We start from the raw sequence: 16,295 nt of genomic DNA on the forward strand, positions 1-16,295 counted from the left end.
TATTTTATGTCTGTATAATTACTAGTTTATATAATTTATTTGGAAGAAAGAAAATTGTTGTAGTTAAACAATTATTTTGCAATTAGAATTGGCGATAAATTTTTTTGTTTAATTGTTTAAAAACATAATAGCCATTAATTTTGTTTTTTATGTGACAGCTGGCCCATTTTAAAATATACCCGCTGATTTTCTTTTCTTTGTATTGTAATTTAAGAAGAAAATAAATAAAAAAAAAAAAAAAAAAAAAAAAAAAAATTAAAAAGTAAATATCGACCAAACAGCGACCAGCAACAAAGTCGATAATATGTTTACTGAATTTACTACCAAGTTCAGTAATGATTTGTGCTCTACAAAAAGAGGATATAAAAATAAAACCCGTTTTAAAATTAATTATTCGATAGCTATTAAAGAAGAAATTGTTAAAATCAAAATAAAGCATTAAATTTGTTTCCATTTAGGGAAAAAAAAAATCCATTATCGCTTAGTAATTTGTTAAGGAAAATGCGAGGTAGACTATAAAATGGAATTCATGTAATCAATTTAAAAGCTTACCAACATTTATCTATTTATATATTTATATACATATATAAAAAATTTATCTAGACAAAGGAAGCAATACTCCTTTTACGGTTTCGTGTTTCGCATTTTTTCGTGAAGTGAATTAACAATGAGACTTCTCAAGTTTTTGCTGCGTTACTTTCCACCAGGTAAGAATTCATTTCATTTCATTTATTTAAAAAATTAGAACGCTTAAATTTTTTTGTTTTATTATTATTAAAGGAATTGCACTGGAGTACATTCAAAGTGGGGAGGTAAAAACAAAAATGATCGATTTGCTTGATCTTGACGCAAAGTAATTATTTTTTAAATAATGAACTAGTTGTAGAGATAGTATGCGGTGTGATTGAATTTTTCAATTAAAATCAAAGTCAAATTTTAGGACTGACATAAAAGCCCTGGCATTGAGGATAAAAAATAACGAGCCGATAATAACGGACAGTGTAATGGAACAATTAGAGGAGACATTATTGAAACTCCAATCAAAAGTTTGTGACGACAGCGTTAAGCATTATTACAAGTACAAGACACTCAAGACCCATTTGTTGCCGCTGACTAATATTGCATTTGATAAATTAGGTAAAAGGTATTTTATTATTATTATTATTATTATTATTATAAACAATTAAAAAAAAAAAAATTATTAACTTATTTAATTATAAAATTATTGATTTTGACAATTGATGATAGATGCCTGACGGGCAGCTATGACCGAACTTGTAAAGTTTGGGACATTGACAGTGGAAAGGAGCTTCTTACTCTCGAAGGCCATAAGAATGTAGTCTATGCCATGTCCTTCAACAACCCGACTTCGTGAGTTACTAAATCATGACGATAAATGATAATCAATAATTAATAATCCATAAATGATTGATGATTTATGATCGGTCTGTGATCATTGAAATTAGCGACAAAATATTGACGGGATCGTTTGACAAAACTGCGAACCTCTGGTGCTCAAAAACTGGCCACTGTTTTCACAAATTTTGGGGCCATGACGCAGAAGTTGTTGCTGTTAAATTTTCTCCCAGTCAGTTGAGAATCGCCACCGGTTCTATGGATACTACTTCCAAAATTTTTCAAATTGACACAGGTATATTTAATTTAATTTAATTTAATAAATTTGGTCTTTGAAAAATAAATAGAAAAAAATTATATTTTTAGGACAAGAAGTCGGAACATTGAAGGGCCATTTTGGGGAAATTATTTCTTTACATTACAATAATGATGGTAATCAGATAATTACTGGTTCATTTGATAATACTATCAATATTTGGGACACCAGGATATTCAAGTAATTTATTTAATAAAAAATAATACTTACCAAAAGAATTTATTATTATTATTTATTTTAGAAAAATTACAAGCCTGGTAGGCCACAACGGGAAAATATCAAACTGTCTGTACAGTTTTGACTGCCGACTAATAGCGTCATCCTCACTGGACAATACTGCTAAAGTCTGGGACGTAAGAATGTCTTCGTGTCTTGGAACTTTAATTGGGCATGAAGACGAGGTCCTCGATTTGGCGCTAAATAACCAGGCCAGTAAACTAGCAACCGCTAGTTGTGACGCTACAGCGCGACTTTGGGACATAACTGGAGATTTTCGGGAGATTATTGTGCTCGAAGGACACCGTGAAGAAGTTTCCAAGGGTTTTTATTTATTTATAATAAGAAAATAACTCTTTCAATGTAGTAAATTAATTACGTAAGCAAATAATAGTTTGTTTCAGCCCTAACGGCAGCAGTATATTGACTTGTTCGCTGGACAAAACAGCACGATTATGGTCAGCAGAAACTGGCCAATGTATGCAAAGTTTAACTGGACACACAGATGATGTCTTCAGCTGTGCATTCTCGTATAATGGTGACACGATAATCACCGCAAGTAAGGATAATACATGCACCATATGGAGGTGACTGGATTGATTTCAAGTATTATCTTGAATATTATACCCTTGTTATTCATTATCTACCTTATACCTTATTAATTACCTGGTATTCCAGTTTGTCCTCATTAAGAAATTCTCATTAGTCGTTTATCATTACCAATAGTTTGTATATTCATTATTCATTATATCATATTTTAATTATTAATTATTAACCTTGCTCTGTAATTAATTACTTATTTAATATTTATCAAATATTTTTTAATTGTTCACACGTTTTGTTAATTTCAGGTCACTGTAATTATTATTGAAATATGTTGATACTGAATGAGTGGATTATTGTAATTGGGTCTATTATTTTTAACCAGTCATACTTGTAATAATTTTCAACAATAAACTTTGTATTTAATGATTGCGGTGATAAATAATGAAATATTAATGTTAGTTAGGTAAATAAAATAAAAATTAAAAAAAAAAAAAAAAAACACACACTTGTGAAATAATTAAAAAAAAATTAATAGATAGATAAAATATATAAACATCAACAGAGCGACAGTAAAACAGCAAAATAAATAATAAATATTATTGTGAAATAATTGTGATAGAATTTATAATAATAATAATAATAATAATAATAATAATAATAATAATAATAATAATGTTATTTTGCTGCTGGTATTACTGATTAACGTAAATAATCGACTAAATATTAATGCCATAAGTGTTTTCATCGGCTGTATATAAGCTGATTATTAGTTTTGGGGTCAATCTTTTTATACGATTACAGATATTATAATTTATATATGACGACGATTATACTGATGATGATGATGATCATCATCATCATCATCTTCATCATCCCACTTAATATAAATATAAACAGGAATGTATGTACACATAACACATAACTACATTATAATTGTTATTCAAATCAAATAACAATATTAATAATAATTATAACAGCGATGCCGATAAATTTGATATATTTATGTGCGGATAATTAAATATAAATTGTATTGAAATTTTTGGAGAGCTCACCCGTGTAAGGTCGGCAGTTAATTAATGATAAACATAACACCGATATTAATTAATAAATTTTATGGATTTGACAATTCAATTTATTGAATTAAACTTATTGTTATTGTTATTGCGGTTATTTCGAATAATTTATAATTAAACTACATAATATAAATAATAGGGAAATAATAATAGAAATAAAATCAATATCGAGAATTTTTATGATCGTCGATAGTTTGTTGTAGTATGCAGTATTTTATATTATGTTCCGAGTGGTTGTTTGCTCCTGATATCGTGATCTGAGGTCAAGTCATACTTGTCAAGAATCCCTGGGGGTCTATAAAATATTATATTTTCATCGGAAATCATTTATAAGTGTCAATCAGTAATAATAGTTATTTTTTAAATAAATTATTGGCATAATTTTAAATGGAATATAATTTAAAAATTTATTTAGAATGTTAAAAGGTAAATTTTTCTTTTAAATTATAAAATAGTAACTTACTGTATAATATATTTTTTCTATTTCATTATTACTTTTTTTCAAATAATCAAGTTGAATAATATTTAAAATAAACAATAACAGATAACTAAAAAAATGGTGTGTGTTGCATAGATAAATGATGATAATAAAGCGGTATGACTCGAGAGTGATTGATTGAATTTTCATCAGAATGTAAAAAGTAAAGGGACTGGATAGGAGCGTGGAAAAAAGAGATATCACACCATCGAACTAATGTATACAAAATAGTGTATTAATCATTCTAACTGGCAGCTCAAGTGTAATGTAACATTCAATATGTATCATCTGTAATTTTTCTCCACCTCCATATACCATACCGATAATATTTATACTCTGTATTATATATTAATCAATCTCTTATCATTGTCATTAACTCTGATAATTATTTCCTAATTTATTACTCTCGCTATTTCATTCCAATAACTGATGATCATTGATCAGGCATCAAAATTATCCTTCAATTTTATTAATTGTTTTTTGAATTTGACAGATGAGTAAAAAAAAAAAAAAAAAAAAGAAAAAAATAATAAATAAAATAAATGAAAATGAAATATTGAACTTAAACCTTTCTAAATTCCAGTAGCAGGTGAAAAATTAACGTGCGTGTTAGCAGATCAACCGGTTGAGTTGGCTGAAGACATGTATTATATACAGTGTATATATATATATATATATATATATATATATATATATATATATATATATATATATATATATATATATATATATATATATATCCGAAATGTAAAGTAAAAGAGGGAGAAATGGCCTCGTCGAGCAATTAGAGCATTTAAATATCTGCACCGGGTTATCGTGGTAGTACCCTGAGTAAACTACTTGAGTAGTTATAAAATTTTCCTAAACTTAAAAACTTACCACCACCACTCCAATCGCCTCTTTCATTTTCACGCATAATATAATATATACTTCTGATATCTGATAGATTATATTAGTTACTTCTTAGTTACACTTATAAAGCAGCTCGTCTCGGCTGACTGTAACATTCCTTCGCGAGCACTCGCTACGGACACTTGTAATTATCTCTGTTATTTATTTCCAAACATCCACGGTAAATATTTATTTTTTTTTTTTTTTTTGAGACCAATATTTTTAAATATTAATTTTAATTAATAATATAAAAAAAAAAAAAAAAAAAAAGTGATTTGAGTAACAAGTGACTTTACTGAGAAAACAATGCCTTTCTTGGACAGTATGAATGGAAATGCTCTGGATAATGAATCCAATGAAAACGAGTTTCTCAATGCAGTTGTCAAACATGTTCCTCATTCAACGTAAGTTTATTTTATTTATTTATTTTTTTAATTCATCATTGAGGATTTAATGGTAGTTTGCTTGATGAAAAGCTATATCCAAGACGGTCAATGGACTTGATATTATTAATAATCATAAGTATAATGTAGTTGGTTGAAATTCGTTTGGAGTTTATGGCAATTATTTGAAACAGAAAATTATATTTGTTTATTTCTTTTTGGCTGTGAAGTTTATTTACATTTTTGAAGTTTCTTTCAAGGAAAATTATGTAAATTACAATCAATTTATAGTTTTTAAATAATTTTCAAAGAGAGATTTTGATAATAAATTTAATTGTCACGTGTATAATAAAGTTTAAAAACAAATAATAAAAATTATTGAAACTTTTAGAAATGATTAATTGGGAAAGCAGTAAACTGATGCGTTAAATATAATTCCCACATAAAATAAACCCATCCGCGAGATAATTTCCTGATAAACTATTAACCCGAATAATTATTGCATGATCTGAACGTACCCCGAGGATTGTTGTTCCGCTGACAAATTAATACAATGATTAATATCTAAAAATTGATATATGTTATAGTATTAAAAAAAAAAAAAAAAAAAAAAAATGAAGCCACATGTTTGAATGTTTAGTTTGTAAACTGTTGAGACAATGATAACAACTTGGAATGTAATGTGGTGTACATATGTTATCAAAATTAGTTGTGGATTATTACAGTTTATAGTTATGAAGTGTTTAAAAGTTTTGATGAAGTATCCTAGCTATATAAATATATAAAGTTTATAGGTGAATCCTCGAACGTATTAGATGATAAATATTAACTCTGGAAAAAGTTTTAACCACAAAACAACTAAAGTGTAAACGAGCTCGCATCGTCAAAACCCTAATTCTATTCTCGGTTGTGAGTTCTCAGATGTGGAGTTAAGTTCACCTTTCACGCTATCATTTATCGTTTCTGTTCGGTTGATTCATTAATGCGCACACCTATATATATCGTATATATTGTATATGATAGAGAGTATATAAAGGCATGAAAAGCTGTTTCAATTTAACAGAAGAGCTTGAAACTCTTTTCACCTTTACTATCCGCAAAATGAAGTACAACACAACAGTACACACGTCCCTCATCGAATTAACGACTTTTACTATTGAGCTTTTGTACCGAGGACGCTAAATAATTAATGGCTCTTTATCCATGTTCGTACAATAGCTACATACTATATTTTATATATATATATATATATATATATATATATATATATATATATATATATATATTTAGGTTATTGTATTTTCACATCGATTATTTTATTTCCCTGTAGGCTAATGAATTAACCATATTAATTCATTGACTGTAAACTTTAATTTTATCATTTATTATTATATCGATTTTAAATAATTAAAATTTTATTATTAATAATAATAATAATAATAAACAAAATAAAGTTAAGATGACAGTACCGAGTACCGTGAAAGCACAAGTTGCGTAGAATTCATAGAATGCATAGAATATCTGTGTAGCTGAGTCAAGTCTGTAAAGAGCAATATAACCAGTGTCGATGTGTATTTATGCTCGAGTAACTACCCCTATTGGAGAATCACCCCCCGTATACAGATTGCAGAGTATATGGATGCGGATGGAGGCATTTACTTATGCCTCGAATCCCAGTTAAGATCTCCGGAGTAACTTGTGGAAGCAGTGATATATGTAATGCCTGGATGCTTTCTATCGTCTCCTCTGTCTCCTTTTATCTATAATATATAATATATCACATTGCACCGATACAGAATCTAAATCCAGATCTACTGATCCTGATACTCATGTCATGGCTGCTATATGTCTAACTACATACATACATACATACATACATAACATATATCTACTAATATAACTCAAAACTTAATACTCAGGTAGCAGGAGCAGGCATTAACCCGAAGATATTTGATTGTCATATATATTTAATATGTCAACGTTCCGCCTCTCGGTCTCTACTCGGTTCACTTAATATATTTCCTTCTATATACTCACATTATTATTGTTATTATTAATTATCCGACCAATTAAATGTTTACTGATATATTAATTAAACGATAATAAATTATTTCATTATTTCGAAATAAATTAGATTGTTTTTATTACTGATGATAATAAATTTATATTAATGAAAATAATGAAATTATTCTGCATCTTATTTTTTTAACTGAATTATTTTATATTTAAATAAAAGTTTATGATGATTAAATTCAAATTTTTTTATTTTGCAGATATTCATTTGAAGCATTACAGGAAACAGCCCAGTATCTTTTGAACCGAACATCGATTCGACCCAAAATAGGAATTATTTGCGGCTCTGGAATGAGTAAGTAATTTTTTTTTTTTTTTTTTTTTTTATAAATAATAAATAAACTCCCAATTTCTCAATTAATTGTACGAAAAAAAAAAAAAAAAAAAAATTTCTGACTCTTTATCGCCAAATAAATAATTAAAATGATAAAATTGTTTGGATTGAAAGGAAAATATAATAAAATAAAAAATTGGGAGTTGATGAAAAATATTTGGAAAAAAATTCGTACTTTTTGTGACCAGGAAAATCTGAGCATAGTGAGTTGTGTCCAGGTTCGATCGCGGAATCATTGACTCAGCAGCAGATCTTCCCCTACGAGGATATCCCACACTTCCCTAAATCGACGGTCAAGGGCCACGTCGGCCAGATGGTCTTTGGATATTTGCAGGATGTTCCGATAATGTGCATGCAAGGCAGATTTCATTACTATGAGGGATATCCTCTCTGGAAGGTAAATCATTTTTATTTTACTAACAAAAACAATAATAACAATAATTTTTGATTGTATATTTCAGTGCGCAATGCCCGTGAGAGTAATGAAGCTGATTGGAGTTACACATTTGATAGCAACAAACGCTGCCGGAGGATTGAACCCCAACTACAAAGTCGGAGACATAATGCTCGTCCAAGATCACCTCAACATAATGGGTTTCGCGGGTAACAACCCCTTGCAGGGGCCCAACGACGACAGGTATTATTATTATCATCATCAATAACAATAAATTATTCTTTGAGATATTTTTTCAACTTTACCATAATCATCAGCAACAATAGCAGTCTTAAAGACTTGATTTTATTTATTTAGTCGTAGCTCTGGTGTTTTATACTTTATACTCTATTGGAGAGCCGAAAGTAGAGAGTATTTACTATCACCAGACCGGTGTCTCCATTCTTTTTTGTTATCACCGGTTTAGTTGTTCTTTTAGGCCACTCGTCTCGATATTAATGGACTTTAGTCTCTCGAAATCCGTCTTACCTACACACCACGGACTAGTCACTGGACTTTTATCCTCGATCCTAGATCCTCCATTCTCTATCTCTACTCTATCCTCTTTAGTATCAAGCTATCATTTATATCTATATCTCTATTTGTATCTGTGTCTGTACCTAGTTACGTGTCTAAAACAGCCGCACCCCGCTACTGGGAATTACTTTGCGGACTCCCGGAAATTCGATTTATCCTTCGTTAGGAATTTGACTTATTTCTTCCTCATATCGCTATGCTATAAAATATTATTTCATGATATCGCGTTACTAATGCCAAAAGGGTGTAAAAAATTGGTTTTTTTTTTTTTTTTTTTTTTTTTAATAATAAAAATAAATCATTTGTTTTCAGATTCGGGCCGCGGTTTCCGCCGATGAATAAAGCTTACGATCGTGAGCTTCTCAAAGTCGGACAGGAAGTTGCCGAAGAAATGGGATTATCAGATATTGTTCATAGAGGAGTTTATACTTGCCTTGGCGGACCTAGTTTTGAAACAGTTGCTGAACTTAAAATGTTGAGGATGATTGGAGTTGATGCTGTTGGTACGTCTATTTATTTATTTATTTATTTTTTTTTTTATAACTATCATATTATCAGTAATAATTGTTGTGAAAAAATTATTTCAGGAATGTCAACGGCTCATGAAGTGATAGCAGCTCGTCACTGCAACCTGACAGTCTTCGCCTTCAGCTTGATAACAAATCTCTGCGTCTTTGATTATGACTGTCATGATGAAGCTAATCATGAGGAAGTTATGGACGTGGGAAAAGCTCGACAGCCTGTTCTTGAAGACTTTGTTCGGCGCATAGTTCAACGAATCAAGACCTACCTCTGAGACAATTTATTTTTATTTATCCGATAATTATTAAAATTTATAATTGTTCATTATTATAAGATTAAAAAATAATTTTATCAAGTTTCATTCTATTTTTAAGTAAAATAATTAATAATTTTTAATTAATTGTTATTAAAAATTAAGAAAAAATTATTGCATTAATTTACAAGCTTCTAATTAAATTAAATTAAGCTTTTCTAACATTATAAACTAATGACCAATTTATAATAAATTGTTTTAAAGAACCGAAAAAAATTGTTAATTAAAAAATAGTTGAGCGTAATATAAAAATAGTGTAGACATATTAAAATGAATATTTATTAGTAAGCATTGAAGAATATATTTTAAGTGAGTAGCATAATAACATAATATAAGATTCTCTCACCCGAGTGTGAGAGTGAATAAAAAAATGTAAAAAGCTCTGGGTTTACTGGGTTTACTGGGTTTACTGGGAGCTCGTAAATCGTATTTAATTTAACGCATGAGCAGGTGGTAGGTGAGAAAAAGGTGAGAAAGGGGTAGGTAGGGCCTCAGGAATAGTAACTAGTGAAGATAGGAAGTAAGCTTAGGGGTGAGAAGTCGCTTCCGAAGAACGGGAACAAAGAAACGGAAAGCAACCTGAAAAATAAGAGCAGACTATAAAATTATCGCGCGTTATTTCTTTACTATTTCCCTTAAATTTTTTTTTTTTTTTTTTTTTGTTGTCTTTGGCTTCCCTTTTCTTAAACTCAGCTGTATTCTTTCCTTCAAGAAGATTTGTTCATTTTTTATGTCCCCGAAGACAAGAGCGATGAGGCGGTTTCCGTAAGACGAGCTTACGATTCGTAAAGTCGCACCTTATCTCAATTCAGTCTTCAGTCTCTTCTCAGTACAGGCTACACCCTGTTCATTTCAAAACTCTTTTTCATACCATTCGATCTTCACTGATTCGGTACACGTACACTTGACTTGATAAGAAGAATACGATAACTACTCCAACCTTATTACTCCAATCGCTTTTTATTTAAATTTATCATCATCACTTTTATTATTATTTTTATAAAAATAGTAATAAATTTTTAATCATCATAATCGGTAGAAAAAAAATTATATTAATATTTATTTTATAACAACGCTGTGCCCTCTTCGTGTCTGCTAATGTATCGGCATTCGTGAGCGATAAATTAATCTTCATTTTTAAAAATCATTTTCTTTGTTTTTCAGTCTATTTGTCTTGAGACTCAAAACTTGAACTTGATTACTCCTCTACACTCAAGCCTACTACACTCCTTTAAATCAAATTCTTCCGGCTCTGACGCGTAATGCTCGGTGATTACTCACGTAAATTAAATTATTTTATAACAAGCTTTTTCTACAAACAATTCATTAAGATTACTCTGGTATTTATTATAACTATTTTATGATTTAATTTTAATTTCAATTGCATTTTTTTTTTTTTTTTAAATAGAAAAAACTAAAACTCGTGATTTATACTTGAAAATTTTTCCACAATAAATAAAAGGAATTTAATAAATCAAGTACAATTGATTGGAATGCCAATTTACTATTTTATATTTTATTATTATATTTTAAAACTAAAAATAAAAAAATAAAATACAACAAGACCGACGACTATACGAAACAACGGAGAATATTTATCGGCTTATTGACTTTCATTGAATTTACACGGAAGTCGACGATGAAAATCCGTTGTAAATAATTTTCATCTCCATTATATATATAAATATTTGTCTGTCGTAGGATATAACACATATATTGTTATATATTTGTAAATACTACCTTTATTGTCGTTTATAAATATTATTTACTTAATTTTATCCAAATTTCGATAAGCGCTTAATTGATATTATTTACACGATTTACATAACATTATATTCAATTATTTCTTTGATAAAATAAACGATTGCTGTATTTAAAGCGCTCTCTCCAATATTTTATATTTTTTATTCCATATTCTATTATCACGCTTCGGTATTTGTTTTTAATTGGACAATAATGTAAATAAAAAATATTTCATATTTATTTATTGTTTTATTAAAACAATATTCATTTTTTATTTTATTTTTGATCGAAATAATTTACTTAAAATATAAAAAAAATTTTTTTATAATTTTTGACATCTAATTTAATTCAATAATTAATTTATTAAGAAAATAAAAATTTTATTTTGCAGAACTCTTAAATTTAAAATTTCCCGCCTGCGCAAACCGTACCATTTGTTCTCTCGCCGCGCAGCAGTAGCATCGCTTTTCAAATAAACTTTTGCCGGTATTGGCGGTTGGTGGTTCGCGAGACGCAAACGGGGCGAGGGTGACTCGGCTTAGTTCTCAGTCGCTTACCCAGCAGCAGTACACACGTGACGGCTGAATAACTACCATGATTTGATTCGAGCTCCGGCTTCTGCGATAAAATATGTGAAGTGTTTGTTTTTAAAATAATTCTTGCTTATATTACACAAGTCAGCGTATAATAATTCGCCTAATGAAACACGTATAGTTAATGGAGGCTAGTGTCTTTGTTGTTACGGTGAATTTTAAGTATTTTATTTTATTTTAATTGTAAGTGTCAGTGCAGTGCGCGCCGAGTAAGATTAAACAAAATGTCTCCGCCATAATAAATAAATAATTAATTAACTTCTCAAATTATTAATTAACGAATCATAAATTTATAAAATATTTTTTAGGCAAAACAAAATGGCGGACATTTTTTCAAAGTGAATAGTGTCTTTTTTTTTTTTTTTTTTTTTTTTTTTTTTTTGGAGTGAAGTGTTATTTAAATTTTGTCTGTCAGTGAAATCAAAAATTCGGATGTAATTAATTGAATTAAAAAATTGATAAAACAATAATTATTTAATTTATTAATTATTTATTATTAATGGATTAATAAAGTTACGAGTAGTGTGACAAAAAGTAAAATGTCAAGACTCAAAAGTAAGCTCAGTGATTATGTCACTAACCGTGAAGTGACATCAAACGTTAATTGACGTCCACCTGAGTGTTAATAATTTGTAGTATATATATATTATATATAAGTACATGGATATTTGTTTTATATAAATAAGATCAGTAAAACGTTCACTGTGGAGTACTTAAAGGAAAAACGTTTTACTTCCTGCACCAACGGAAGTCTTATGCCCATTCACGCTCGTAAAACGGTAAATTACTTTTTATATTTATGTAATTGTTTATTTTATTGTTACTAATATGCCGATTTTAATTTTTTTTTTTTTTTTTTTTTTTTTTTTTAAGGTTAAGATACTAATTTTTTTTTTTATTATTCTTTTTTTTTATTACATTATCGTCCGTGATTGACATGAGTTTATGATTTTTGGTTAAAAAAAAATTTTAAACTCTATCAAAAAAAATTTATTCCTTTCATAGCCAATGATGAATAAAAAAACTGTTAGATGCCGGGAAATATTAATCCGCTATCCCCATAAATTTTATTGAAATAAAATAATTGACCTACTTCTTTAGATTTGAAATGAAAAAAAAAAAAAAAAAAAATATATATATATATATATATATATATATATATATATATATATATATATATATATATCTATTTTACATGATGCGAGAGTGCTTTCCTAATTTTCGTTTTATTTAAAGTACATATTTTATGATTTATTTATGAGGCTCTATTCGACTAATGGATTAATGGTTCATTCGAAACATTTTCGCAGTGGTAATCTAATTTCAAAGTTATTAACGGTAACATCCGGGAAATTTTCAAATAGCTGGAAATATTTTTATGACTCAATTTCATTCTGTTGAAATTCTCCCAAAAATTTTATTTTAAAGTTTTTTTATAACTTAAAAATAATTTATAATACTGAAAAATAAAGAATAACCAGGTTTAATAAAAAAAAAAAAATTGGAATTTATATTTTATTTATCATTAAAATTCATTGGTTATTTTTTTCAAGAAAGTAAAAATTCAATAATTAAAAAAAAATAATTCCAGGTAAATTTTAAGAATAAAAATAAAGTTATTATTATAAAATAAAGGTACAACTTTCAACATAAAAAGTTTCACTTTACTAGGAATATATTTTTTGCGGGTTTCTTCGGGATTATTTTTTTGCCGGTCTCTCTTGATCGAGATAATATCACTAGCTTCCATAATTAATCGACCCCCGTCACTTTAACCCCTGGATTTCTTTTTCTTTCTCTCAAATAAGTAATTATACTCATCTTGTCTTGAAAATAAATCTTGATAACTTTGATCATATCGTTTATAAATAACAAAGTATCAATTATGAGTAGAGTTCATGAAAATCTAACATCAATGGATATTAATTTATTTTAGTGATTGTAAATTATAATGAAATTTTTGTGTGTTCATCTCCGAAATGCACGTTATTCCGTTGAATTGAAAATCGAATTGAGAATCTATATACATACGTATTGTTAAAAAAAAATGCAAATGAAATCAAAAAATGCATTCGGTCGTGTTTCAATGATAAAAGTTACAAGTGGATTTGCGTTTCACTCTCGCGCTTAGCTCTTTCCATTCTCATGTTTTTTTTTTTTTTTTTTTTTTTTTTTCCTATTTCACCTTGTCTACGTCTCGCTCTTTCGCGTATTCTCTTCCTACATGCATGAACACGTATCTACGTTCATACATATATGTATATAATGGTATATATTTATGCCGGGATAGAAACCCAACCTCCCAGATCTCCCTTACCTTCAATGCTCATTCTCTTTCTCCCTAGGACCATAAACAGCCCCAGCTCCAACCCCCCGGTACCAAGTTATTGGTTTTTTTCGCTAATCAGGCGACGTTTCTCACATATTAAACAAACCCACGGAATTATTTAATACCAGCTCAATCATCCCAACCGTTTTTTTTTTTTTTTCTTATTTGTTGATAACAATAATCGTCATCAATCAGTAATTATGAATTTTAGTTGATAAGTATAAGTAACCATACTTTGAATTTAAATTCTTCTTAAAATTAATAAATATTTATTCAGTGAAAATCAGAATATTCTGTGACAATAAAATTAAAAATCAACCAGTCTTTATATTCCGAGTAAATTCTGATTGGGATAATTCGAACATTGTATTCCTAGCTCGCGTATAAAAATAAAAATAAAAGTAAATATATAAATAAAATAAGCTCGATACGACAAAAAGGGTAATAGAACAAATAAAATAGAGTCAGAGTTGAGAGAAAAAATTTGCCATGCATGACTACTAGAATTTCGGACTATCATAGATGCACGTACAATGAAAGTCACGAGAGATGAAAATCGATAGGGAACTCGAGTAGTATAGTCGACACCCCTTGTTCACCCCGCTCAGCCCAGTGCTGCGACATTAGTGTCGTTTGGATCTGACCCGCGTTATGCAATTTTACATCAGGTGTGGAAACTGCTCGGCTGGTGAAGAAATTCAATCTGACTTGTGCTCTGTACATACCTATAACATACATTCATGCATACTCATATCTATACACGAATATAATACATTTTCACACAATAGCGTTTCTCAATAGCGCTGGCCAACCGATAATAAAATTCTTATTGAATAAAATCGCATATCAATAATGCTGCATTTCGTTCTCGAGAATGCGGCTGCCGTTGAATAATATTTGATACATTCAATTCAATTCAATTATTATTATTATTACTATTATTATTTTCATTATTTTTCACTTTTCATTACAATTAAAATTATAAAAAATAATGGCCACCTGTTTTAATCTATACATAAATAATTCTGGATAAAAAAAATTTTTTTTCCCCTGAATAAAGTCAATTTTTCAATCAGCGAATTATAAGAAATTAACAAGAATTGTTTAAATATAATATAACTGTAAAAATGATTAAAAACAAATATAATCACCGTAGAATATTAATCTCCTCAGAAATGAAATGGATTTTCCTCATTGCATGTTTCGTTCGTATATTAAATTCTGGATTTATCTAAGCCGGCTTGTATAAGCCAATGGTTTATGAGATACTTTATATTTTATTATATTATATATATTTTTTCTCTATTATTGCTCTTCCTATTAATAATAAATCTTCCATCTGAGATTAAATACACAGCAAATATTTGTTGCGCTTCAATTTATTTCGTGATATCCGCCTTACTCTACAGAGTACTCTGAATACCGCTCAGCGATTTGATTGTTGCATTTTTAATTAACCACCCACCGTAAACCCGTGATAAATTATTCGCTCAATAATTTACACGAATGTCCGTCTATGTCAATGTCGGGTAAAGTTATTTTTTTTTTTTTTAATTTTATTTTATTTTTGAATTACGCAAGCTTATGTGAAAAGTTTCTATTTATTTTTTGTTTGGGCTTCCATTCAAACAGAATTGCGTGTGGGGAAGTTTTCATACAATGTAAAAAATATATTATTAATAATAAACATGGCTTGAAAATTTATTATTAATATTATTGTGATTTTGAAATTCAACAACAATAATAATTACTTAGTAAAGGATAATATACGAAATCGAATAATTGAAAAATTGAATTTATAAAGGATAAAAAAAAAGGACTCTGAAAATTAATTGTTAAATAACTACTTCCATTTGTACTTGAGAAAATATTGAAAATTTTATCTTCACATCAGACCATGAAAATGGACATACAATAATTCATTAAATAAAAAATAAGAATAACAAAAAAAAAAGGCATCCAAAGAATGGATAAAATTAATTTGTCCAGTGATTAAATTTCCACAGTGAGTAAATATCCGAATGAATCTAAAAAGCGAGTTTTATTATTTGAATATTTAAAAAGTGAGGAAAATAGTATTGAAACAAATGACATATCTCTATTACTTAGCGCGTTGGTTTTTTCACACAAAATTTTTCCACTAGACTACCCAGCACATC

General features: G+C 28.5%; 3 protein-coding genes across 11 annotated transcripts in view; all 3 read left to right on the forward strand.

The window, feature by feature from the left end:
* The first annotated feature begins 265 nt into the window (after positions 1–265).
* Positions 266–3,565, forward strand: LOC141534689 (uncharacterized). 3 transcript variants are annotated; one of them, XM_074254206.1, is made up of 9 exons: positions 266–707; positions 781–853; positions 941–1,144; positions 1,249–1,371; positions 1,467–1,651; positions 1,723–1,852; positions 1,914–2,212; positions 2,283–2,475; positions 2,740–3,565. In XM_074254206.1, the coding sequence occupies exons 1-9, from the start codon at positions 668–670 to the stop codon at positions 2,747–2,749; spliced, it is 1,257 nt and encodes a 418-aa protein (XP_074110307.1). In that variant the 5' UTR covers positions 266–667; the 3' UTR covers positions 2,750–3,565. The 3 variants fall into 3 exon arrangements, with proteins under 3 accessions (XP_074110307.1, XP_074110310.1, XP_074110308.1); XM_074254209.1 differs by having other exon boundaries at positions 2,283–2,447; XM_074254207.1 differs by lacking the exon at positions 2,740–3,565 and having other exon boundaries at positions 267–707; positions 2,283–2,733.
* A 1,334-nt stretch (positions 3,566–4,899) lies between these two features.
* LOC141534691 (purine nucleoside phosphorylase) lies at positions 4,900–9,687 on the forward strand. Of its 4 annotated transcripts, none has more exons than XM_074254212.1 (7): positions 4,900–5,057; positions 5,148–5,280; positions 7,533–7,627; positions 7,855–8,063; positions 8,128–8,303; positions 8,949–9,139; positions 9,224–9,687. In XM_074254212.1, the coding sequence occupies exons 2-7, from the start codon at positions 5,183–5,185 to the stop codon at positions 9,430–9,432; spliced, it is 978 nt and encodes a 325-aa protein (XP_074110313.1). In that variant the 5' UTR covers positions 4,900–5,057; positions 5,148–5,182; the 3' UTR covers positions 9,433–9,687. The 4 variants fall into 4 exon arrangements, with proteins under 4 accessions (XP_074110313.1, XP_074110316.1, XP_074110315.1 ...); XM_074254215.1 differs by having other exon boundaries at positions 7,885–8,063; XM_074254214.1 differs by having other exon boundaries at positions 4,994–5,057; positions 5,200–5,280.
* Positions 9,688–12,188: 2,501 nt separating this feature from the next.
* The window catches only part of Syn1 (Syntrophin-like 1), a 120,713-nt gene continuing 116,606 nt past the window's right edge, over positions 12,189–16,295 (forward strand). For 2 of the 4 annotated variants that reach the window (XM_074254202.1, XM_074254203.1), the window contains exon 1: positions 12,190–12,586. In XM_074254202.1, the coding sequence (XP_074110303.1) occupies positions 12,563–12,586 (24 nt within the window). In that variant the 5' untranslated portion in view covers positions 12,190–12,562. Of the gene's footprint in view, positions 12,587–16,295 lie in introns of all 4 variants that reach the window. The other 2 variants (XM_074254201.1, XM_074254200.1) reach the window with 2 other exon arrangements.

The sequence above is a fragment of the Cotesia typhae genome, unplaced genomic scaffold (assembly GCF_013202065.1).
Source record: "Cotesia typhae breed Kobodo isofemale line unplaced genomic scaffold, CoteBio_Ctyphae scaffold_13, whole genome shotgun sequence".
In the NCBI taxonomy this organism is placed as follows: Eukaryota; Metazoa; Arthropoda; class Insecta; order Hymenoptera; family Braconidae; genus Cotesia; species Cotesia typhae.

Bases quoted from the DNA above. Each gene is read 5' to 3' on its own strand.
- LOC141534691 (XM_074254212.1), top strand. From the start codon at position 5,183: ATGCCTTTCTTGGACAGTATGAATGGAAATGCTCTGGATAATGAATCC. The intron at 7,628-7,854 runs GTAAGTAATTTT...TTTTGTGACCAG, and splicing joins TATTTGCGGCTCTGGAATGA to GAAAATCTGAGCATAGTGAG. The intron at 9,140-9,223 runs GTACGTCTATTT...AAATTATTTCAG, and splicing joins GATTGGAGTTGATGCTGTTG to GAATGTCAACGGCTCATGAA.
- LOC141534689 (XM_074254206.1), top strand. From the start codon at position 668: ATGAGACTTCTCAAGTTTTTGCTGCGTTACTTTCCACCAG. The intron at 1,145-1,248 runs GTATTTTATTAT...AATTGATGATAG, and splicing joins TTTGATAAATTAGGTAAAAG to ATGCCTGACGGGCAGCTATG. The intron at 1,652-1,722 runs GTATATTTAATT...TTATATTTTTAG, and splicing joins AATTTTTCAAATTGACACAG to GACAAGAAGTCGGAACATTG.